This window comes from Malaya genurostris, chromosome 3 (assembly GCF_030247185.1).
Source record: "Malaya genurostris strain Urasoe2022 chromosome 3, Malgen_1.1, whole genome shotgun sequence".
NCBI lineage: Eukaryota > Metazoa > Arthropoda > Insecta > Diptera > Culicidae > Malaya > Malaya genurostris.
The window spans coordinates 295779172-295804952 of NC_080572.1; the positions used below are offsets into that span (position 1 = coordinate 295779172).

The 25781-nt window shown below is 37.5% G+C and overlaps 2 protein-coding genes across 2 annotated transcripts in view; one reads left to right on the plus strand and one right to left on the minus strand.

Moving 5' to 3' along the window:
- The first annotated feature begins 1189 nt into the window (after window positions 1-1189).
- The window catches only part of LOC131435401 (uncharacterized), a 132021-nt gene continuing 107429 nt past the window's right edge, over window positions 1190-25781 (plus strand). Inside the window, exon 1 of the mRNA XM_058603241.1 lies at window positions 1190-2312. Within this exon, the coding sequence (XP_058459224.1) occupies window positions 2280-2312 (33 nt within the window). The 5' untranslated portion in view covers window positions 1190-2279. The remainder of the gene's footprint in view (window positions 2313-25781) is intronic.
- LOC131435402 (uncharacterized) lies at window positions 11138-13192 on the minus strand. The gene is made up of 2 exons (XM_058603242.1): window positions 12938-13192; window positions 11138-12279 (listed from the first exon to the last, which is right to left on the minus strand). The coding sequence occupies exons 1-2, from the start codon at window positions 12938-12940 to the stop codon at window positions 11302-11304; spliced, it is 981 nt and encodes a 326-aa protein (XP_058459225.1). The 5' UTR covers window positions 12941-13192; the 3' UTR covers window positions 11138-11301.

Here is a 25781-nt window from a genome sequence, read left to right on the forward strand (position 1 = left end):
CCAGACTCTGCACCGGGCGAAGCAACAATTCGTAAGTGGTTTGCTAAATTTCGTACTGGTCATATGAGCACCGAAGACGATGAACGCAGTGGACGTCCAAAAGAGGCTGTTACCGATGAAAACGTGAAAAAAATCCACAAAATGATTTTCAGTGACCGTAAAGTGAAGTTGATCGAGATAGCTGACACACTAAAGATATCAAAGGAACGTGTTGGACATATTATTCACGAATATTTGGATATGAGAAAGCTTTGTGCAAAATTGGTGCCGCGTGAGCTCACAATCGATCAAAAACAACAACGAATTGATAATTGGAAACTATGCTAAAATTGAACGAATCGGGATTCGAATTGCTCCCTCATCCACCGTATTCTCCAGATTTGGCCCCCAGTGACTTTTTCCTGTTCTCAGCCCTCAAGAGAATGCTCGCTGGTAAAAAATTTAGAAGCAATGAAGAGGTAATCACTGAAACTGAGGCCTATTTTGAAGCAAAGGACAAATCGTACTACAAAAATGGTATCGAAAAGTTGGAAGATCGCTATAATCGCTGTATCGCCTCTGATGGCAATTATGTTGAAAAATAAAAACGAATTTTGGCAAAAAAATGTGTGTTTCTATTAAACGATGCGAACTTTTCAGCCGAACTGTTAATATTGTGTCATCACTGAGGACATTACGGGATGCTTGAATTTACGTCAAGAATAAATTTCGATTTGTCTAAGAGTGCACAGATAAAAATATTTACATCTATTTTCAGCAGGAAATTGAATATACATATCGTCAAAACTGACGGACAATTCAACCGGTTCAAAATATGAAGAAAAAAAGAGTAACACTCTCACAAATCAGCACGGAATTTTCCCTCCCACTCAACCATCAACCTTGACGTGCATGAATCGAATCTGGAAATGCACTCGCTGAGGTTTTCTTTGAACAACCTCTCGTGCAACATTTTTACTCATTCTCTTTCTCTCCCATCAAATCACTGCAGTAGGCTCTCGCTCTCTGTGCATTTCAACGGCGAAAATTGAACTCTTTGGAGCAGCCTACTGTTGCTGTTGCTGCCTACTGCTGCCGCTGCTGTTGGTATCGCGCGGAAGAAGACCTCGGCGGCAGGCACTTGTTGTTGACTGTGGTTGCTTTTGTCTATTTCGAACCATGCTTTCGAGCGCGGTGTGCTCATCTATCGGCTGCAGCTGGAAAGCAGTAGCAACAAGACGTGGTGCGGGACTGTAAAAAGAGTTCATACACCAAAATCAGTTCAGTTCGCGTTTGGACTTCGAATCGGTCTGGTGTGTTCGCCTGCAGTTAACTTTCTATGCCCCCACCGGAGGACTGTTGTTGTTTTTGTTGTTGTTGTTGTCCAGAGTGAAGTTTCGCGCATTTCCCGCAGATTCCCGAGACTATCCGTTAGAGCACGCGAGCGCGAGTGTTGTTACTGTGACGCGACGGTGGTCAGAGACGGCGGCGTTTTCCGTCCGAACAAGCAAGATGTACAGGGTTGCGAGAAGCAGGAAAAATTGGCGGAATTAAGTTTCTATTTATTCTGGCTGCTCTTGGCTTGGCTTTCCTCGGCGAGGCACGCTGCGTTTTTTTTTATTTTCTGGTGGTCTGATTGTGTGCGATATGCAGTTAGCTTTGGATTTCGCCGTGTTGAACTAAAGCCGGGTGCCGTTGGAATTTTCTTCTGCTAGGGGCTTGATTTGCCTAAAATTATTACCTACTATCTATCTGTGCGAACTGGCTCCGGTAGGTGAATCACACAAAGAGAGTAACAGTTTATATTTGAATTCGTTTGCGAAATAAAAGAAAAAAAAATCGGAGGCGTGAAACAGATAATTGATTGCTTTTCAAGGAAGCAGATCTAGGTGATTACTAACTGACAGCTTTGGACAAGAGTGTGGAACGAATAAAAAAAATACATAACAATTACACTAAAGCATAAGTACCTACCGTGAGCGTCCTACAATCGGTAATCAATCAACCGCAAATATAGTTTACTCTCAAACAATTCGGTGTTCGCTACTACGAAGAATGGACTGAGGTCGCTTATGAGAAAAGTGTGCTAATTAGATTAATGTTATTATTCCCCGGCGGGAGGGTTTTGCTTTTCATTGCGGGACGTACAAGAGAAAGTAAAGTTGCCCCTGAAGACAGCCAACCAAACCAACCAATCTAGTGTCAGTGATCAGTGTATGTGTGCTATTTTCCGCATTTAACTCAACGTCGAAGATTAGTGCCCGGGCGCTTGAAACAAGATTCCCCATTGATACGTCACGATGGAGATAAAAGTTGGATTTCTTATTTTAATGGTAAGTTCAAATAACTCCTTTACTTCCTGACACAAAAAAAAAAGATCACCGTTGACCAATAAATTATCGATATGTGTCAAGATACCCGCTCGTTTTCCTCATTCCTACGAGAGCTTACGGGAGCCTGTGTCTCGAACCTTAGGTGGAAAAACTCTGTGCCATCCAATCTGTTCATTGGCTACAAGAAAAAAAAATGTATAATTCAAGAAATTGTGTGCACTATACCAAAGTGAGCAAAACGAAAAACACTTCTGACAGTGCTTCTTGATAACTGGTCGCATGGAAAAAATATATGAGTTTTCAAGACTATACGACTGAGTGAAAACCCATCGAAGCAAGAACAAATAGGTTGGTTAGTAGAAGAAGGAACGAACTGCGTCTGCCTGGCCATAAACCCCGGTTATTCCGACGGCTGCGAGCCTACGGCGGGCCAGTTGGAACTGTGCCAGGCCTGTGCCATATTCGAGTGATGAGGAGAGGTTCTTAAAGATCGCCCGAGAGCTTGGTTCGATGCTTGAACTCACTAGTCTTGGGAAAATGTTTATTAATTTGATTTTATTGTTTGTTTTCGGTCGGTGGAATTGTAATTCTAATCGATTCCATCTGTTGTTCAACTAAACAACAAGATGTTGTTTTGTTTGTTGATTGAAAAGAGCTTATTAAATAATGCAACATGAGTCCAATTCACTTTTTGATGATATACTTTTCTACCAGCCAATATCATTCCAAACATGAACTTCTATAGTCGAAAACTAATTTTATTTTTGAACTTCTCAAGTACCGATACGGATGACAGCGTAATGTTAAACCTTTCTCGTTCGTCTTATAACATTAAATGCCGATTGAAATCCTACGATAGCAACGATATAAAATGAAACAATGAAATAAATTTGGAACATTTTTATTACCTCGAAATTGACCTCATAGAATGAACTGGAGCACCAGCAGCAGCAGTAGCAGCAACAGTGCCCGATTTCACAATCCGACTACATCCGTTTAGGAAATGGGACCTTGTTTGATTGTGTTAAGCAGCACCACCTTTAATTGGTTGATGTTTTGCGAACCGAATGGAAGCTGAAAGCAATATGTTCTATTTCCATCAAACCTATTTAATCGTTCATAATGCAGAGGTAGCTTTCTCCGATTCATTAACAACAACAAAAAAAAACTTTGATTGCAGTTAAATTTATGTCAAATTTTCATTCATCCTTTGTGTCCATCAAACCTTATACCTCCGTTTGTGGTTGCTCGACATCCAACGCCACGACCAGGTCTCTATCTCTCTCACTCTCTCTCTCTCAGAAGTGCTGAACGTTTTCTCGTAATTTTCTTGCATCCACTTTCACAGATGGTGAAGACAAACTTCGACCATTCAATTTTTGCAATTTGAAAAAAATCAATGGCTTTTCGAATCTCACCAACATCCAATGAGGCGAAAGGAAGTCTTGACCATTCGAAATGCAGAACGACTAAGTGGAGAGTGGGCCCGTTTTAGAGTTTTTAATAAAAGAAATCGCGTTACGCTTTGAGAACAGATTTTGTCTTGAATCTTGTTGATTAACAATTTATCATAATTGTTACGCTATTAGTGATTGAAAGATGAAAGCCTGCATTACAAGTATTGTCCAAATGTTCAATCTCACTCTCGTAAGAGTGATAAATTTAAATCTATTTTAAAAGTTTATTTTCAGACTCGGAAAACTACTGGTTTTCTAGTGGTTACTCCATGAAAGGGATGCTTGTATCGTTCTCATACAATTCGTTAGAAGCGGAAATCGAAGGGAACGAATTGTCAAAATATGGAAACACGACACAAGTTTGTTATCATTCATCACGACAACGCTTGGCCAGCAAACTGGCTTGATCTTTGAAAAAAGCTACGAGTTCGTATTCAACTTTTGATATTTAACCTTACAGCTGTTTTCATTATTGAAGCTGTTTATCATTATTAAAACTGACATTCATTTAGTTAAAACATTGAAATTCACATGTGGTATTCTGCCACAGTGGATATGATATTGTGTAGAAACAGCGTAGTATTCAGTAATGAATTTTTACTTATTAGAATTTTTTGTATTTCTAGCACTAAAATAATATCAGTGACTGAAAAAATGACATCTGAGATTTTCATTCATGAAACAAACATGCACGAAACTCAGAGCCTCGAAGTTCACGAGCGATTTTTTTTTGTGTCAGCAAAATTAAAGAACGAATTTTCACCCACAAAAATATCACTAAAGAAATAATCGAACGGGAGAAGAGTCTACGATGATATTTCGATGCTGAATTTCATTTACGCTTCACTGCCCATACTCGCATATCAGTCCCATATCGATTTTCTCCAATTTTAAGTTAGCTTGAGGAATGAAATCTATCTATCAGACAATGTTGGTGATTGCCGATAATTTGATAGAAGCTGCTCGATATTTCTCTATATTGTATACAACATTTTCAATCTTCGCTGCACTTCATACTCTGAGTATTTCACGGCCCTTAAAAAATTTACAGTCTGATAATGATTGGTGCTGTGTGGAATTTACCAAGGAGAATCGCAAGTTTACAATTATCGCAGAAAATCGAATCGATGATTCGACTTGAAGATTCTCATACTAGGTTGCAATATATCAAAACCCTTGTGTGGAGCATTCAAATACATTTTCATAGACACAACTCATACAAAGGTTATATGCACATAGTTAATATTAAAATGATTCTATCGCTATTATCAACTGCCCATATAGAAGCGACTATGTGTTCCTTCAAAGAGAATCCCCATATCAGCGTGCTAACCTTTGATTCTCAGACAGGTCATCGAGAGAAATTCGCTCTCGCACTGGTGTCTATTCTATGTTAAATGAACCAAGCCGGTTTTTTGTTGCTGCGATGATATCCGTCTTTCTTCGATGGCACAGAATTGAATCGTGTGAAGAGTTGGTAGTGAGCGTTCTTTAATACAATCAAAGCCATTATTGCTCTCAGAAATTTCAATAAGAGTTGAGGGTTTGTACAGTAAAATGTGCAAAAATTGTCAACTCATGTCTGTCCCATATGCAAAGTACCCGCATGACAGTCCCATCCAGTGCAAATTTCAATAATTTCATTTGTTGCAATATTGGAATAGCAAAGGTATTATCGATATTTCATGTAATAATACCATGATTTAGTATTAGGTAGCACAATAAATCAAAAAATTCGGAAATATCGTCTCTTTCTCGACTTTTGATCGTCTTTTTCTCGACATGACGATTTTCCATATGGGACTGATATGCAAGTATGGGCAGTTCAGTTCGACATCGTAGTGATTTGTGCAAGATATAATTACTATATTTTCAGCAATAATAAAATCTCTACTGAATCGCAACTGAGAAATTATTAATGGATGGCCAATATGATCAACAATATATTTTTCCACACTACAAACAATGAGTATAGTGACGAAAGGCTGTTTTAATTCCAGCTGGTTGATTACACCACAGTATTTAGATTACACCCAATAAAACGCAATTTAGCACGAATTCGATTTATAGAAGTAACAGCAACCCAGCATTTTGCATGTTTCGAACAGACAGCAGGTGTAGCGTTTGAATGACGCATTTGAATTGGCTAAGCGATAACCTGCGCTCCTGTTACTTATGCGTACGATATTAAAGTTAAATTGAGTAAAACTTTTAATCAGCACAACATAACATGCTCTGTGATTGGTATTTTGATAATGTTTTGAATATCATTATAACTATTATTAATCACAGCACTTGCTGCTTTTATTGAGTGGTATTGCTGAATAAATCTCGTATACATAATCACTATGAAAATTCAGTTTTTTTTTATTCAATAATATAATATATTTTTAGGCACACTGCTTAAGCTCTAAGATGCCAAGGGTATTTTCTAATCTTAATTAACAACTAACTTAAAACTAGAATAATATCATTAGATTATGTCGTCTTTGATTTTCTAGAATCCATTGTATGTTGCATGGGTCTTCCAGATGGCGCTATCTATGGCCGTTTCCTTTCGGTTCGTGTGGGTCCGCGGGAGAAAATTCAGTTCCCAAAAATCTTCTGAATCGAGAATCATATTAGCTATATTCAATATCCTAAATATCTTCGAGGCGAATATTTGCTAGTGAACTTTTCACAGCTGATTTTTTGCCACGTAAGATCAGTGCCAGTGAGAATCGCGTTTTCAAAGAATCAGTAGTAAACTTTTCTTCAGTGGGGGTCTGATCGATGATTTTTTTGTCTGAAAATCACTTGTGAAAAATTTCAGTCGCGATTTTCGAAATTTTGATTTTTCCCAACACTGCACATCACTAGTAGGCTGCTGTTAAATCGACGTGTGCCAGATTAGTGAAACAGTGAAAGCTTCAACTTTACAATTTGTATATTAAGGTTCATGAATCTTTGTTCTATAAATTAACAACATTTGCGATAGGAAATTTCAAATATTTGCAATTTTCAATTCTCGTAGGCGAATTCACTATTACATCGACCTTTTGAATCAGTGGAAATTGCAGTTAGATATAATCCATGCAAATTCACAAGCTTTTCGACTATGGTATCAGGTTCTACGGAGCCGAATTACGTTATACATTTGATGTAACCAAAATTTTTCATCAGAACTGTTTCTTTTAGAATATCAGAGAGGTAGAGAGGAGATATGTCAGGTAACAATTTCAAAAATTCTTAGACAGGGTTGGAACAGTTTGTGAACTCAAACATGCTCAAGTATGCGGACGTTAGGTTTCTTCAAGTCCTCTATATGTTTCTCAGAATCGGTTTAGCAAGCAAAAATATTATTTTTACGTTTCGTTTTTGACTCATCAGTGCAGAGCAGTTCAAATTGAACTGCTTAGTGCTAAACTCGGCAGTTCAATTTGAACCGCTAAGCAGACGTAAAGTTTCTGCTATTTGCACTGATGAGTCAAAGACGTTTGTTTTGCGACGGATTTCAATGTCTTTTCTGACGTGCCGAACGAAAACGTGTTTTCGACTATTTCTGGCCGATTCTGTAGTACTAAAGCATTGAGTAGACCGGGCAAACTCGAGGGTTACAGGTTTGTATGCGAAAGGCCGCTGCTTCCGACAGTGGGTCGGCGTCCAATCTGCTGGCCCATTTTGTCGTCGGTTAAGTGGCTGCGCCACATCACTTAACCAGGAGACATAAAAACAAATAAATATTTTTGATAAATAGCCAAAATTTTTGGTTTTCTAATTAATGATGTGTTTTACTCGAAATTACATGTTCGATGAAATGACCCATTCGGCGAAACGGCATAAGGTGAAGTGACTCGGCGAAATGGCATAAGGCGAAACGTCTTTCGGCGAAATGACCGGTCCTTTCAATTATTATCCAGCATCAGAACACGGGTACAGTCTGTAGAATCTCTATCAACGTCTTTTCGGTTTAATCCTCCTCCGGTAATCTTTCATGGAATTGCGTTATTCCACCGCTGCTATGCTAACGTCCGTTCCTCGCCAATGTATGTTCTCTACTGAGCTCGAAGTATATCTCGCTCTCATGTCGTAGATTCTCTCTCTACATGTTACAGATTGTATTCATTGTACCAGAGTGGAATCGGGGTTTTCAGGAATAATAATTGAATGGGTATTAACTAGTAACTGTATTTAAATTATATTTATTTCCTCGACTCTACATCTCTTTTCTAGTGGAAGAAAAAAAGAAAAAAAATTTTCGTGCTGTCATTCATAAGTCGTATCTGGCTGGAAGTTTCTTTGTTCGCTTAGGTCGGAGGATCGGAGAGTTTAGTCGTTGCTTGTAGCCGCGCTCTGTTTCCTCTGGGATGTTTACTGGTTTAGGAGCCTCTAACAGCAATGGATCAGACGCGCGTTGAGGACTGTCAACTGACTGTTTCCGAGATTGATGTGATTCGAGGGAATGTGGCCATCTTTTCAGATGAGCTAAAGCACGACGATATGTTACACCTTCTTCATTGATAATAGTGACATCGTTTCCATTTATCTTCAGTACTTTGAACTTCTCAAGTTTAAAGTTCGCTTCTAACTTTCCTGATTCGTAGCTCTTCACCATGACATCATCTCCTACTTTTATTTCCGATTTTTTTGCGTTCCTCCGATTATCAGCATAAATTTTTCCTTTCATTTTCTTAATAGCATCGTTGTCTCGAGTTTCTTCGTCACGTTTCCAATACGGTTCAGTATGCAAGGACGGAAGCAGATCTTTGACTGGTCGTCCAGTTAACAATTCCAAAGGTGCTTTTCCCGTAACTGAATGTGGTGTAGTATTATACATATATTCGTAATCTCGAATTGCTTTCCTCCAATCTTGTTTAAGAGCTTTAGCAATCTTTAAAGCTCGTAAAATGCTTTGATTGTGCCGCTCAACTAGGCCGTTCATTTGCGGCCAGTACGGGATAGTCTTAATGAGCCTGACGTTTTTGGTAATGCAGTAATTTGCGAACTCTTCAGAAGAAAATGGAGGACCATTGTCACTTCTGATCGTTTCCGGGTATGTTTGCTCCAAAAACACACGTTCTAGAGCCTCGATAGTTTTTTGCGCTGTAGTGCCTTTCATTTCTATAACCTTTGTGAAACGGCTATAATAATCAATTATGACCAAGAATGTACCACACTCCTTGGCTGAAAAAAAATCAATTGCAATTTCTTGCCACGCTCGCTCTGGCATCGATTTCCGTAGCATAGGTTCGGGGATATTCATTTTACTTACTGCAGAACAACCTGCACATTGTTGCACGAATTCACTTACGTCACGGTCCATACATGGCCACCAGACTTTCTGTCGAAGGTTTCGACGCATTGCCACAATACCTGGATGACCACGGTGAGCAATTTCTAGCGCTCTTCGTCGTAGTTTCGTTGGTAGTATTATTCGATCATTTCTGACGACTATATTTTCGATCACCCCCAACTCTTTTGCAAATGCTTGATAGCGGAACAACTCATGTGGCCATTCATGCGTTTGTAAGGCTTTGACGATCGCCAACATGGTTTTATCGATACTTGTTTCGGCTCTAATTTCATGAAGCGTTAAAGCATTAGGAACTTCGCCAATCGAGCATAAAAAGTGTTCCGTGGTTTCGTCAAATGGAACCTCTGTGTTTGTGCATAAACGAGAGCAGATATCCGATATGTTAGTATATCCTGGAATATGCTGAACCGTAAATTCGTAAGGTTGCAGACGTAAGGCCCATCCTTCAGCTCTAGTGCATGCCCTCTTTCCATGCTGATGCTTTCCCTCGAATATGTACTCCAACGTCTTATGGTCCGTTAGTATTGTGAATCTTGTACCGAACAAATATGGGTAAAAACGCTCAACCGCCCACACAACTGCCAACGCCTCTCGCTGGGTTTGTGGATAAATTCTCTCAGCTTTTGTTAAACCCTTCGAGGCAAAACTCACTATTCGTGCAACGTTCGAACTATCTTTCTGTGTTAAAACCGCTCCGAGACCAACCGGCGACGCATCTACGTATAGTTCAGTTTTATCCATAGGATCGAAAAACCCTAATTTCTGTACTTTATTTGATATCTCATTACGTAAATCTTCGAACGCTTCTTTCTGAACTACTCCGAAATTAGGAACATCTCCTCTAATGAATTGACGCAACGGCTCAGTTCTTGTTGAAAGATCTGGTATAAAGTGTCCAATGAAGTTTACTATTCCGAGGAAACTTCGAACCTCCTCCTTTGTCTCAGGTAACCTGAAGTTCCGTATTGCGCCAATTTTTTCCTTCGATGGACTAATACCGGCTGCGCTCACCTCATAACCAAGTATTTCAAGCAGCTTTACGCCGAATACGCACTTTTCCTTATTCAGCGTAGCGTTATTTTCTTCGAGTACTGTTAGGACTTCTCGTAAACGAGAGTCATGTTCATCTCGGTTTTTTCCAGAAACAACTATATCGTCAATGTACACAATTATTCCTTCGATACCCGTCAACATCTCCGTCATTACTCGCTGAAAGATCTCAGGGGCGCAGTTGATCCCAAACATTAATCTCTTAAATCGCATGAGCCCCCTGTTAGTCATAAACGTTGTTATTCCACGGGAGTGCGGATGAAGTTCGATATGATGAAAGGCCGATGTTATATCGAGTTTAGAAAAATACACTGCTCCTCTGAGTTTGTTCAACAGCGTATCTATCATGGGAAGTGGATAATATTCGCGCTGGATAGCTTGATTAGGATATTTCATATTGATACAAATGCGGATATCATTTCTTCCTTTTGGAACCACAACCATAGGTGATATCCACTCAGGTGGGCCAACCGCTGGTTCAATTATGTCGCTTTTCAGCATCTCAAGGATTTTCTGCTCAACTTTTCTTTCCATTGCTACTGGAATACGCAAGTAAGCAACTTTCTTTGGCGGAACGTTTGGATCGATAGACAACTTAACTTGAATGTTCGGGAATTTTGGAAAGACAGTTGATTTTATTTCGATATTAGACACATCAAGGCCAACTTTTAGGACATTGAGATCTTCTGCAGTTCTTTTGCACAGCAAAGACTTTTTTGCCCCTTGGATTACGAAAAATTCCGCATAGCTTTCGGGTTTGCTTTCGTTTATGGAGATCCGAGCCTCGAAAATCATTAGAACTTTCAACGGTTCCTGGCTAGCGTATGCAGTAATATGACGGTCACAATTATACCGCTTTTTGTAAACCTTTGCACCATTTTTGGAAAGTTCATCCCAATCTTGTTCAGTAACCGTGTTTATGGATGCCCCAGAATCAATAAGGAAAACTACAGGAATTTTATCAATTTTACATATTATTAATCCATTGTCTCTCTCTCGTACCTGAATTTGGCGAAGATAAAAGAAACATAGTTTTTAAATTAGATCATGTATTTAAATTCTTTACTATTCGAGTATTGCAAATTCATTGAGATTCTACGATACCTCGCATTATTCTTGTAATGCAATGATGTCGATGAATGAAAAATAACCTTAAATCTTTTATGTAATTCAACATAACAAATGCAAACTATTCTACCTTCGATATTTCCGATGAGTCACGTGGTAATACAATCTTAGCAAACTCCTCATGGTGACGGTATGGATTGTCAACTCGTAACGAATTAACATCCATAGCTCTGGAACGGTTTCTGGTCCCTGTGTTTCCAACGTTAACGTAGTTGCTTGATTTGCATTTTCTTGCGTAATGGCCTATACGCCCGCATTTGTTGCACCGAGCTTTTCGAGCAGAGCACTCTCGTGATTCTTTAGAATGTTTCCACGAACCGCAATTTCCACATTCAACCTCAGTATGTTTTATTTGGCCCCAACGGTTCTCGCGGAAACTAGAATTAAATTTCGGCTTTTTCCTCCAGTCCTGTTTAACAACAGCAACTGATCTATCGTCTTCGTCGTTCTTGCATTGACGAACTTTCTCCTTTAGCTTTTGTAACATTTCTCTGTTCATCGCGTAGTTTGTCAAATCATCTAAGCACATAGAATCCTCCAGACCTTTATCTCTGACATGCTCATCACGGGCACCCATTGCCACTTGATGTAATATTTCAATTTCTTCGCGGGATCGAAAGTCACACCGCGTCGCTTGTGTGCGCAACCGCAAAATAAAATAACTAAACGGTTCGTCAGATAATTGCTTCATCGAACGGAAAACTTCCAGCTCAATCCGTTCGTTTCGTTTACCCACGAAAAAGTGGTTTAATCTTTTCACCGCATTGTCGTACTCTGGCGTTTCGGGAAGTATTAAAGGAACTTTTACTGGATCTGGGGTAATTTCGCCATCAACAGGTCGCAAATTACAGTAAATACGCTGGAGTCCTCGGCCTCCTCGTGCCATGAGGAGTATGAATTTTTCATGTTGTGATTCGATTTTCCTGAGCTCTACAATCAGTTCAAACGCTCTGAGCCATTCTTCCCACTCACGTCGCAAATCAGATGGAACCAATGAATCGTTAAACGGTTCCAACGGCCAGTCCTTGTCTGAGTTCATCTGTAAATATTAACAAGACCTCAATTAATGTAACGCAATGTAACACACATTAATTCGAATTTATGAACATTATTATAGTTCTCATGGTCATTCATTCAAGATTAAATATCCATCATCTTTTGTTGCGGTCTTGGACCGGTCTCACATTCTCAATCGTTTTGTGCGCTACGGTCTTCAACCGGCCTCGCGTTATTCTCTGTCTTAAGCGCTACGGTCTTCAGCCGGCCTCGCAGTTTTATCCCTATGCGCAACCAAAGTCTTATGCCATCAGCATTAACTTTTCCTATTTTGCTTCTGCTAGCAACTGTTTATGCGATACCACACACACAAACATTGATTCCATAATGTAGCTAATTTCGCTTTGGTTTACTAACACATGCGCTTCGGTCGTCAACCGGGCTCGCGTTTCCACATTACACAATGCTCCAACTTTCAGATACCACATACCACCTCATGCATAACGATCCAAGTGAGTTATTTACTTGTATATTGATTGTACCAACACTGTAGAATGTTATCGTTCAACAGTGTATGGTTTGGACAGCAATAATCGAAGAATATAGGTAGAAAGGAGGAAGCCATTTTCTAGTTTTGGAAAAAAATCCACTGGACAACCGGATGACGAAGAAAATCTATATTTTATGTTATCCAGACTCACCATTATAAATCCTATCGACTGCGCCAATTTGTAGAATCTCTATCAACGTCTTTTCGGTTTAATCCTCCTCCGGTAATCTTTCATGGAATTGCGTTATTCCACCGCTGCTATGCTAACGTCCGTTCCTCGCCAATGTATGTTCTCTACTGAGCTCGAAGTATATCTCGCTCTCATGTCGTAGATTCTCTCTCTACATGTTACAGATTGTATTCATTGTACCAGAGTGGAATCGGGGTTTTCAGGAATAATAATTGAATGGGTATTAACTAGTAACTGTATTTAAATTATATTTATTTCCTCGACTCTACACAGTCATAAGGTTAAATCATCTACAATTGAAATAAGTAAAAACTAAGCAATATTTAAGGAACAATTGATTCTCAGCCTATGTCTTCATCCAGCTCTACTTTATTGTTGCTTTTTTCTATTCTCGACTGCACAGAGATCTTTTTTGAGAGGTTTTTATGCGTTTTTACGCGAATTTCCAAATTTATCCGGTTTTCTTGTTATGTCTAAGAAATGCATGAAATTTTGAGAACTGGTGTTATCCCGAAATGTTTTTTAAGTCAACACTCACACTTAGAACAATTAGAAAATATTCGATTTTTCGCAAAAACAAAAAAAAATTTGGATTGCTCCAGATCTCGACATTTCAAGCATTTCTGAGATATTTTTCATGGAAAAAACTTTCTTCACTTTTGTGGTTCTCTTTTTGCGTATTTTCGAAGTTACGCAGTCTCAATTTTCTATTTCGGAAATCTCGCAATTTGTTTAGTCCCAAAGTCAAAGTTTTATTCATTCCTAAGACATTTGGCATAATAGTCGATTTGAAGAAATAGATTTTTTTAGTTAACATCAGATCTGGACGTTTCATGTATTTATAGGATATTTGGAATCATAAAAAATTTATTAGTTCTGCGTTTTTTTGTGCGCAGATTTCATAAGTTATGCGGTATTTTTTACGCGAATTCTCAAAGTTATCCGGTTTTCTTGTTTTGTCTTAGAAATGCATGAAACGTCGTGATCTGGTGTTATCCCGAAATGTTTTTTAAGTCAACTCTCACACTTAGAACACATAGAAAATTTTCGATTTGAAATTTTTTTTTGTAGAATACACCATGTCTCAACGTTTTATGCATTTCCAAAACATTTGGCATCAAAGAAAATATTTCGATTTCGGAAATCCCAAAGTCCCAGAGTCGATTTAAAAAAAAAATCGTTTCTGAGACTACATTAGATCCGGACGCGGATTCGAATTTTTTTACGTGGATTTCAAATTCCTTTTTTTTCAAATTTTTTTTTCTTAGATTACACCATATCTCAATGTTTTATGTATTTCTAAGCCATTGGGCATCAAAAAAATTTCGATTTCGGAAATCTCAAAAAAAAAATTGAGTCCGATTTTACCAAAAAAGTTTTTTTTTCAGATTGCACCAGATCTGGACGTTTCATGCAATTATAAGATATTTGGCATCAAAAAAATTTGTTTTTAGTTTTGCGTTTTTTTACGCGGATTTCCGAAGTTACGTGTTTTTTTCTCACAGTTTTTATTCACGCGGTGCATATTCTCCGCGTAAAAAAGACCTCAGTGTATGTCGTTGTAGAGCCTTCTTCTCATAGAAATTGTTACCGAAATTGTTTTGAGTCGATGTTAGCTGTCGGAATCGTTGTCTGAATCGAGAGACGATTGACCATTAGGTTATTAATCATCTTGGTTACTTGCTACTGACATAGTAGGTTACTAGTATAAAGTATACTTATAAAGATACTTTCCGTCTTGATAAAAGAAAATACAAATTCTATTTCTTACGTGTGGTAAGTGATTTCATATACCATCACAAGATTTACCACACCTCCGTTTTGACGAAAAGAGTCGCTTCGTACAATGAGGTATATTTTTCAACATAATGATAGGTAACGTTTGAAGTAAGGTTTCGTACTTGCTCTTTCTGGAAGCAATAACATTGGTTTACTAGTATTGTTAGATGGAATTTCTGTTACTTTATATACGTCGAGATAGATTTGCTCATTTAATAAAATTTTAGATTCATTGTAGTTCGAATACGACAGCGCATGAAATAAATCGTGATGGGATTTGATCGTCTTCTTATTATGAACACCACTACTTTTGCTATCGTTGTTTCCACTGTATTGAACGAAACATGAAAGCAAACTACGAAGACTGCCAACATACTTAGGATGGATGACATGGGCTCCTTTTATGTTTGATCAGGTTTTAACAAAGTTAGATTGTATACATAAGATAAATCCGTATTGCCATTGGAAAGCAAAGCCTTGACATTACATTTCTTTTGAGGAATTTGGCTTTCTGTTTCAATAGACTTCGCAACTGATTTTTAGAGTACAGAACCATTACATGACTAGTACAATAATTCTACTAAGAATTGTTCCAAGTTGGGACTCGAACATGCGACAACTGACAATAGTTACTAATCGGAGCAATAATCGGAATTGATGGAGTTTTAATAAAAGACTGGTGGGGAATGTCAGAGACATAACCGGATGACGTGAATACGAATAAAATGAAAGGTTCAGTTTCTTTCTGGATTTCTGGAACCAAATTTTGAAGCCGACTGCTAGAACTGAATTTTGAATCTGAATTCTGAATTTTGATGCTAGATTCTGGAACTGAGTTCTGAAGCTGATTTCTTGAACTTAATTCTGGATTACTGAATTGATTACTGAATCTGTGTTGTGGAACTAAATTTGAGACCAGGATTCTGGCTCGGCACTGAATTCTTAACCGAAATCTTTATTTATTTACTTCGTCAAGCAAATGTAGATTACATATACATTGTTTACAATGTTCATTTACATACTACGCATTATTTCTACGACAAAGCTGAGATTGGACATAGTAAAGTCAGGATGTTCACAGTATTGATTGTAATGGCGCATTATTCGATTGACTGGACTGAATTTTATATAATTTGTTCTAGAACGTTTTTCTAAAAATAATTTCTTGGAACGTAGTTGACGGCTAGGTATATAAAAATTCAATTGCGATAATAATGGAACTGATTGAATGCGTTGAAAAATAATGTCGCTGATAAAATAAAGCATTTCAAAGTCGCGGCGTTCTTTAAGTGCTTGTATATTGATGAACATGCAGCGTGCTTCATATGATGGTAGAGGAAATGCTGTCCAGTTTAATTTACGAAGTGCATATAAAAGAAAATGTTTTTGTATCGATTCAATGCGTTCTTTGTGAATATTGTTATATGAATTCCATACTAGACTGCAATATTCCAAAATGGGTTTGTTCTGGAATATTACAGCGTCGTTGAGATTTTCAATTTCCATGAAGAGTTTCATGTCGTCTGCATATATACGCACTTTTAGATTTTTGAGTATGAAGGAAATGTCGTTTATATTTAAAATGAAAAGAAGAGGCCCTAGGTGAGAGCCCTGAGGTACGCCAGATGTTACATTAATTGGTTCAGAGTTTATGTTCTGGAAGTGAACTACTTGTACACTATTTGTCAAGTATGATTTGAGTCATTCCAGAAGGCTATGTTCTATGCCATAGTTTTGTAGTTTGTATAGATGTAATGGTGTGTCAGTACGGTCGAAAGCTTTACTAAATCCAGAATTCATTTCTGAAATTTAGTTTGAGAGCCCAGGTCTAGAATCTAGACCATGTATCCAGTTCCAGAATCCAGTTTTAAAGTTCGGTTTCAGCTGCAGATTCAGAATTCTGCAACTCGATTCTGGCCTTGGATTCTGAACGAGGAACTAAAGATAAGATCTGGATTGTGGAAATGAAAAAAGAAAATCTGGTCTTGGATTCTTAATTTGAAATCCAGAACTGAGCTCTAAAACTGTCAATTACGCAGGCTAGAATGAATGAAGTATCAATTTGCTAGCTTATTCACCTATGAAATAGTTAGGGAAAATGCGATTCTAATTAGAATTATTTGTGGTTACCTCATGCTACTGAAAATTCTATCACACATTGCTGATCATATCTCCAATGACATGTAGAGGAAATTATTTAAATGGAACAAAGGATATTCATAATCAAAAACTTACCACTCATCCATATGATAAGCTCTAAAAAGGCGCTCCATAGTAAAGTGAGACGTATTCACGTCACAAAAGCCGAAACAGTATGCGAAAATTCTCTAATAAGAATCTATCAGACTGTAAACCTTCACTAAACCAACTATTTTCACTTCCGATTTGTATATTTCAAATGAAAAGTAATTCTAAAAGTTCTTCAAATAACAAATTAGATTTGAAGGGCTAATTTTGTAGAATGTTCCCCATCTTTGTTCACTTTTCGTTGTATTTTTCTCCAATGCAAACAACCAGCAGCTGGATGACGCAATCGCTCTTGTTCGAAGTTCACACTGCGAACGATGCACAATAAAACTGTCATGCAGCTGAAATGAATGCTTGATTCTGTATCTGAAACTAAATTCTGAAATTTTATCCAGAAACTGAATTCTCGATACTCAAAGGAATCACTTACTGTTCAGTCAACTGCGCAGACAAAAATGAACAAAATATATCAAGTGGCAACCTTTTACTGGATAGGTACAGTAGCTAACAAAGAAATGAAATGATGCTTACTACATCAAAACCGTTGGCTCTGGTAGGAGAAAGGCAAACACGCGGCATAAGGTTTCTTCTTTGACACCAAACATTTAAGAAAACTTTGGTTTTGGATATTTTGTGATTACGTCATACAACTGAAAATGTTATCATAAATTGATGATGGTATTTCAGATGACATGTAACAAAAATGATGTCGATACGTTAGTTACAGCAAGAGATATTCACGATCAAAAACTTATCACTCTCTCAGAGAGTAAATTTTGAAAAAGCGCCCCATAGTAAAGTAAGTCATAGAATTTTTTTTTTATTTGACTCCCTAACTAATTTGACGCATTCGATGGAATGACCTTCGGTGAAACGACATTTATCGAAATTAGTTTCGACCCAAACTTGAACTGTCTCCGTCTTCCATGATCAGAAATTAATATCGTACTTGCTGTCGAATTACCTCCGTATAACGTAATCATACAGACAGTACGGCTCGAAAGCGATGGAATTAAATCAAATGCAGCACCTCCTCCCACTCTCAATTATTCGGGCAACTGCACTTCTATCTTCCTGTGCGGTGTTATATCGAGCAGTAGGTTAGAGAGCACAATGCGCACTGCTTCTTGTGCATCCGTACCGGTTAACGGAAACAAACCGCTAAAACCGTGGTATTAGAGCTGGAAGTGTTCCGTGGAACATTGCCGAAATTTTACTGCACTGGAACGTAATAAAATCCATCGCTGCCAAAGGTGGAGCTTCCGGAATCGTTTTCAAATACGTTTGCGTTTTGCAATTAGTGTTAATGTGTAATTCATAGCTCGATCTTAAGTGATAATATTCGAAGTGGAAACAAATAATTTAAACGAAAATTACGCAAACAATGAACGTCAATAATGATGGGCATTTCCAGCTCATTAAAGCTGCAGATTTAACAGTCCAAAGGTCGCACCGCAGAATGAAGCTTCTTCCATCATGAGCTGGGAGAAGGTACCTGCTAACCACCGGCATCAGAGATATTCAAACGCGGTAGTCCGGTTGGGAACGTGGTGAAGTCATGAAAGCACTTTCGTGGCGTTGTTTAAACCAATTGTTCTCCAAACGATCGGTGAATCATTAGAATTTCGCGAGTACGGTGCAGTTTATGTATGCATTTGGAATAAGACAAGAAGAAAAATCATCGTTGTTTGGCTTTCTGATCTGTAGCGGAGTAACCGTGCGGGGATCCGGATTGGATAGATTATGGAAGTGTTTTGCGCATATTCTCCATTGTTGATGATCACGCCATCCGATGCCGTGCCGCAAAGAGAGAGAGCTGCGTATTTCATCAACACTCGGGTCTGGTTTTGCGCACTCGACAGTAGAAGTTTTAGTTGTGCTTCAACAGGTTTAGGAACGGTAATTTACCACCGCATTAAAATGTGGAATGGATATGATACACATTTTCCATACTGGCTCAGCAAAACGGAGAAATAAAAAGATGGAATTGTTGGTTCCCGTGCCAATCGACGACGCACCGTACCGGCAGATCACCGGCAGTGGCTGTAGGCTACGAGGTTATGGGAGTCGTCATCACGCGGACCCAATTCCTTCTGTTATTGTTATTTAAACGACAGTACAACGGGGAGACCTCAATTCCAGGAATGACAACCAGATGCGCTTTTTCTTTTGCCGACTCAAAAGTGTACTATTGGCAAAACTATACCGTGCTACTTTGGAGTAACTAAGCATGACAAAGCGTTTGCGTCAGTAATTAAAAAGCTGGTGTAGTTAGTAAATTTGACACCGAGTGGTCGATGCCACCACACTGTACGGTACTTTCATTGTGTCCGCTCTCATTGCACTGCAGGCCACGGCGTTGGCAACGTGTGAAATATTTCGAATGCCGTGCCACCTTTACACCTGTTTAGCATAAAAAATTAAAAGATTTACCGCTCTATTCACGCGATGCTGAATTGACTTCGAAATGACCGAGCTTTATCATTTCGCCAGTCTTTTGGTAGTTCCAGGTCGGAGGTAACAACAATCCCGAAATGGTACCTCAGCTCAGTACCTTTGGCCTCCGATCGAGTACGAACACTTTCTTCCATTGTTTCCGATGATCTCGCGCATGGGAAGCTTTCATGGCCCAGTGCCGGAGGCGGCACGGATCTATTTCACTACGAAAAAAATTATTAGGTTTGTTTTCAGCATACATCAATTCGACGTACACTGTCATGATAATAATCATCAGTAAACACGGTTGGTTGCGGGGCAAACAGAGTGATGTAGAAATCAGACCAGGAATCCGCGAACGGAATGTGGCTCCCACATTATTAGTAGGTGTGCCAGCAATTTGCAACTTAATCGGCTATCAAACGAAACTAGGATACAGATTGCTAGGAGGTTAAAACTGCATAAACTGCATCCAGAAGAAACAGCGGTAATTTCAATCAATTCAATAATCAAAATTTATTATCTTATCGCTGTTTAAGTTTTTGAACAGTGAAAGATTCAAGTACCAATGAAACTATTGCACAGGTTTTTTTTTCCGACCTGACAGATTATTTATAGTTTCCCACCAAATACCAAATACTACTTCATAGGCTGGAATGAAACGTAAGACCAGTTAGTTTGCTAATGAAGATATATTGCTGTGTGTCAAGGCCGCAATTTGTAGACTAATGGGTAGGAATTATTTACACCATCAGTACAGACCCGTTGAATGATTTGTCAATGGTCCATCCATTTATCTTACCCTCCACCAGGTGTCTCTGCAGCAAAAAACTGGTTACCCTAGTTAAATAGTCATGTTAAGAGTATGCAGAAAAGAGTCTTTTCGCCCGGCTCATCACAAGACTTATCACAGGTTGTTGACAATATCGGGATGTGACCAGTGGCGTATTTTTTTCATAGACAAAATTATATTTTGCTGGTTTCATAATCATTATTTAGAAGTAATTTCATTTTTGTTGAAAATGGTAGCTACACGGAACGACCGAAATAAGCTCTGCGCCTAATTCGTATTACTGTTTTTGAATTAGTTGATTTTAACAACAAAATTTCCAAAATAATTATGAAATTTGTTAAAATTAAGAATTTACTTTGCTGAAAAAAACTCTTATTTTTAGAGAATGTGTTTAGTTGGCGAATATCCTGGACACAAACCAGTAATATTTCAATCTAACACGAAATTCTCATTGACAACTAATTTTGTTATTAAAATCAGAAAATTTGTTTCTATTTATTCATCACCATTATTACTGAAGGACAGCACAAAGAAAACAGAAATGAAATTTGTTTTATCAACAAGTTTATTGGCCAAAAACTCCTGAGAAGTGTATAAGCAAAACAATGCATTAAAAAGCTGAAAAGGACAGTCTTGTTGAAACTGCTTGTAAGTTGTTTCGATGTTTTTCGTATTCGTTACGATATATCCATATTTAAATTTCTAAACTTTTCATCGAGTGGCTAGTAGTCATTACGGTGTTAAAGTTCTTTCGGTGACAGTGCGCCATATAGCTGCAAATTGCAGAAGCAAATTCAACCATTTATGTTGGTTGAAAACAACGTTTTATTCCTCTAATTCAACTAAAAACTTAGTTGAATGGGAATGATGTGTGCCTTAGCTAAGATATGACAGCACGTTTAATTTGTGAATTCAACTAAAAAAATAGTCATTTCAACAAATATGTTATTATTATTAAGGGAATGAGAATTAAAAAATCTAAATTAGCAAAAGTAAGATTTTTTTAGTTGTCTTACAAAATAACTAACTAAAATCATAAAATCAACTAATTTTTGCGCCAAAATTTAAAATTTGAACTTTTATTTTATTAGTGAATACAGATAAATACAGATTTTTTACAGGGCAATACTTAAGACAAGACCTGACAACTGGAGGGGCTGATTTTGTTCCAAAATGGACCAGTTTCTGATTGGCTGATTTTGATGTTGCTAGCCGCAAATTGTGGAAAGAAACAACTTTTGCAGGGTACGCGAGCAATGATGCCAAGTATAAAGAAAATCAGAAAACAAGTTTATTGAAATGTATAATTTTAACTCACCAATGAAAATTAAAATTTTCAAAGAATGTTTCACTTTTTTTCAATATCATTTGTAATAAATGTTTATAGTGACAGCACTGTTTAATTAAAATCAGCATCAAGCCGTTTTTCTTTTTAGTGAATTAAAGTGTGACCAAAAAAGCATTTTTAAATTAGTGTAAACTCGAAAGTGCGTTTAGTTTTACGAGAAGAATGAACTGTTGTGTTACACACTGTGGTCGCACTAAGCATTTCTATCCAAACTTGACTTTTTCCGGTTTCCAAAAGATCCGGTAATACGTCAACAATGGATTCGATTTTGCGTCCAACATGAGATATTGCTTGTTTTGTCATCAGAGCTCAATTAATTGTTTTCAAGCATTTATATATAATAAAAAAAATGTATTCACCAAAACATTTTTCATGTTTATTTCAAATCAAAAAGGGAGTCTAAAAATTAAAATTTATTAAATATTTTTTTCTTAGTATATAGTTATTGAAAAATTTGTAAAAATAGCTACACTGTAGCCGATACATTGGTATTTATTCCATAGGGTGAAAATGACGCGAAGGATGATTTGGAAGGAAGAGTAAGAAGCCAGTTGTCAGGTCTTGTCTTAGGGCAATACTAATTTCCAATGAAAATATCTGGCATCTCTGCTGGTAGCACTGTCATCGATGAAACGACATTAAAGAAGCGAGTGACGGGAAATAATTGTGAGTGTAGAGAAGCGTACTGTCGGAAACGAATTAGAAAAACGGAGACAGTTGTTACAAACGAGATTTTTGGGAGAATTGTTAAAACTTAAATCTAAAATTAAAGTCAAAATGTTCAAAATTTATGTTTTTATTACAATTTGTTAAAACTTATAACCTAGTTCAAAGCTTAGTGCTAGCTTAAATCAAGAGAAAGGATTTATTGCAAGCAATTGGCATTCTAACTTACATTTCCTTACAAACGAGCTACGAGTTTGCACTAGGTGCGGGAGAGTGCGTGAAATGGCAAATAGCATTCCGATTTATGTGAATAAAGCATAAAACTATAGTTAAAACTTAATCCAAATCAAATTAAAATTTTTCCTCAACTTAGCTTTGCCATATACGCTATCATTCGAAAGTTATGATTGTTTTTTTCACCAAAAACATGTCAATTTTCAAATATCAATTTTCAACAGAAAGTTTCTAAAAGGTTTAAAAAAAGTTTGAAGGGAAATCGGAGAGGATGTTATTTTTTTAGCTCATTTAGTGTTCAAATTGCCTTACAAAAAATCAAAAAAGATTATATAACTCTTAAACGCCAAAACGTAGCAACATACCACCTTCAGCAAAATGATGATTTCAAATGAGTGTCTCATACATCATTTTTTGGAAAAAAATATAAGCAAGGAAACTACAGTCGAAAATAAATTTTTCGCTCAACAATTTATATTTACTTATATCTGATTCGATTGGTTTTGAACTCATTATTACAATTTTCGCATCGTAAATACTCAAAATGAAACGTTCTTGTTCTCCGGAACATTTCTTTTAGATAAATCGGTATGCTATTTGCAATTTCACGCACATAGTGCAAACTTCTAGCTCCATTGTAAGAAAATGTAGAATATTCATTAAACAATATCAAATTTTATAACAGTAGTTCAAAAGCATTGGGTCTGTATAGACCTAAACATGGGCGTAAATACGTTTTTAACAAGAACAAGATCCTTTTCCTAAGCAGTTCGTTGCCGGAATACTGAAAAATATACGTAGAACAATGCCTACATTTGAAAGATAGTCTTGAAGATTCCCAGAATTCAATAACATATCTTTTTGTACGGAACGTACATCTCCCAATTTTATTAAGGAAACTTTCAGTTGATGGTGTAAATGAATACATACATCCCTAAAGCTTATCTATGCTATCTTGTTTGTGCACAAAATTCTCGATCAACCAACTGCTAAACCGTGTTTTCGTTTAAATGATGCAATCTAAAAAGTAGAAGAGATTTTTATGCCCTTTTGAGCTGCTGGTATTACAGTCAATTCAAGGGTTTTTTTTTCCAATTGTTGTTCAAATAAATATACTACTGTTAGCGTTGTAAGTGCTAGAAATGGAGTAAGTGCCCATAAAATGAATTCTACATTCCACTGGGAGCTCCAGCATAGCGTAAATAGTAAATAACATTAGTTGTAATAGCCTCATCTTGTCACCATCGTGGCTTTTCTTTTTGTTTCAGTAGAATTTTTTTCCAAGCTAGGTATGTATGTGTCCATAACCAGGGAGTTCCGATTATGAGCTTTCTGGTGCAGGGGAGTGTGGAGAGCCAAGCCTTTTCCCTATCATCAGGATACTAATTTATTTGAACGAGTATTCATTTCATTAACATATATTTAAGATAAGTTGTTGAAAAAATTAAATTTTTCACTCTCCCAGAAAGTATGGACGCACTTTAATTTCGCTGTAAATAATTCACAAGTGTTAGATATTCAAATTTTATTCGATATACTGATAATATCAGACTACAACAACAGAATATTGTTCTCAACATTTGCTACTTAGCCATTGTAGACTAGCTGGCACACCTTCTTGCGAACGTTCCTCATTAAATTTCGTACAGATTTCTTGGCGACAAGTTTTGACACTTTTTTCCAATCTTTTTCGAACTGTTGAATGGTTTCGGCTGCCGAGACATGTTTCCTAAGATGTGCCTTCGGTAATGCCCAAAATTCCTCAATTGGTCGAAGTTGTGGGCAATTTGGTGGATTCATGTCTTTTGGGACGAAAGTGACATTTTTGGTAGTATACCATTCTACCGTTGATTTCGAGTAGTGGCAAGAAGCAAGATCTAACCAGAAAACAACAGGACCCTTGTGGGTAGAAGTCGTTTTGTAAACATTCCTTGATGTATATTTCGCTGTTCATTGAAGCAGTGGTGATGAAGGGATTCGAAATCTTACCGCAGCTACAAATTGCTTGCCAGACCATAGCTTACTTACCAAATTTTTCGACTTCAATCGATGTCTCGGACTGGTTTAACATTTGCCCTTCTCGCACCGTATAATATTGTGATCCCGGCATGGATTTGTAATCGAGGTTCGCGTAGGTTTCGTCGTCCATGATTATGCAGTTCAAATTTACAGCAAGAATCGTACTGTACAGCTTTCGAACCCTCGGACTGATCGATGTTTCTTGTTTCGGACTACGTTTTGGTTGTTTCTGCTTCTTATAGGTTCGAAGATTCAAACGTTCTTTAGCACGAAGAACATTTGACTTCGAAGTGACCACTTTTTTGGCCACATCCCGAACTGAAACCTCCTTCTTTTGCTCGAACGCCTTCAGTATACGTTTATCCAACTGAGGGTTAGCAGGACCTTTTTCGACCCGTTTTCGGTTTATCCTTAAAGGTGTTATCCTCACCGAACTTCCTGATTGCATTTCGCACGGCTTTTTCATTTACTCCTTCCATTTTTGCTATCTTTCTCAGTGACAGTCCGCGTTCTGTGCACCATTTGTACACCATTTTTCGACGTTGTTCTGCTGAAAGTCCACGCATTTCGAAACAAACTAATGAAAACGAATAAACAACTGCACAAGTGGTTAGAGAAGAGTGTAAAAACAGGACGCAGTAATAAAAATTGACAGATTCTGAACCATTCTGTGGAAGAATGGGTAGAGCTTAATCGTGAATATCTCGAGTTGTACTAAACGAAACAACGTTCTGAAACTATATTTTAAAACTGAATTCAGGTTTTGAATTCAGTTCTAACAGTTGAGTCTAGTTCCAAAAATATAGAGCTAAACTCATGTTCTTGAGAACAGGATTTCGAACCTGAAAAGTACTCAACAGTTGTAAACATCGGATAAATTTCTAAAGTCGGTAAATCTACAAAAAACAAAAATAACATTGTTTGTTGCATTATTTAACTCTCATTTGTTCAGCGTTATTTGAGTGGTAAAATATATTTGTCGTTAATAACTCATACATTAGTATAGAATCACCGTTGCAATTCGGGAAGCGAAGAAATAAAATTTGCAAAAATTCACATAATCAATCATTATTGATTATTGATGTTCGGAACTGATGAACAATTGGTGATATTTGAAAGTGTGAAAGAAGCATGCCAGTTTTATTCGTTTTCACGTCCTTCAGTTGTGTCTCTGCCCCCCTTTTGTTGTTTTATTTATAGAGGATATTTATTATTAACCATTTGCCAGCTAAACTTGCGGAGATAGAAAGGCAATGACTTAATTGATTCATCCGTTATGCTAA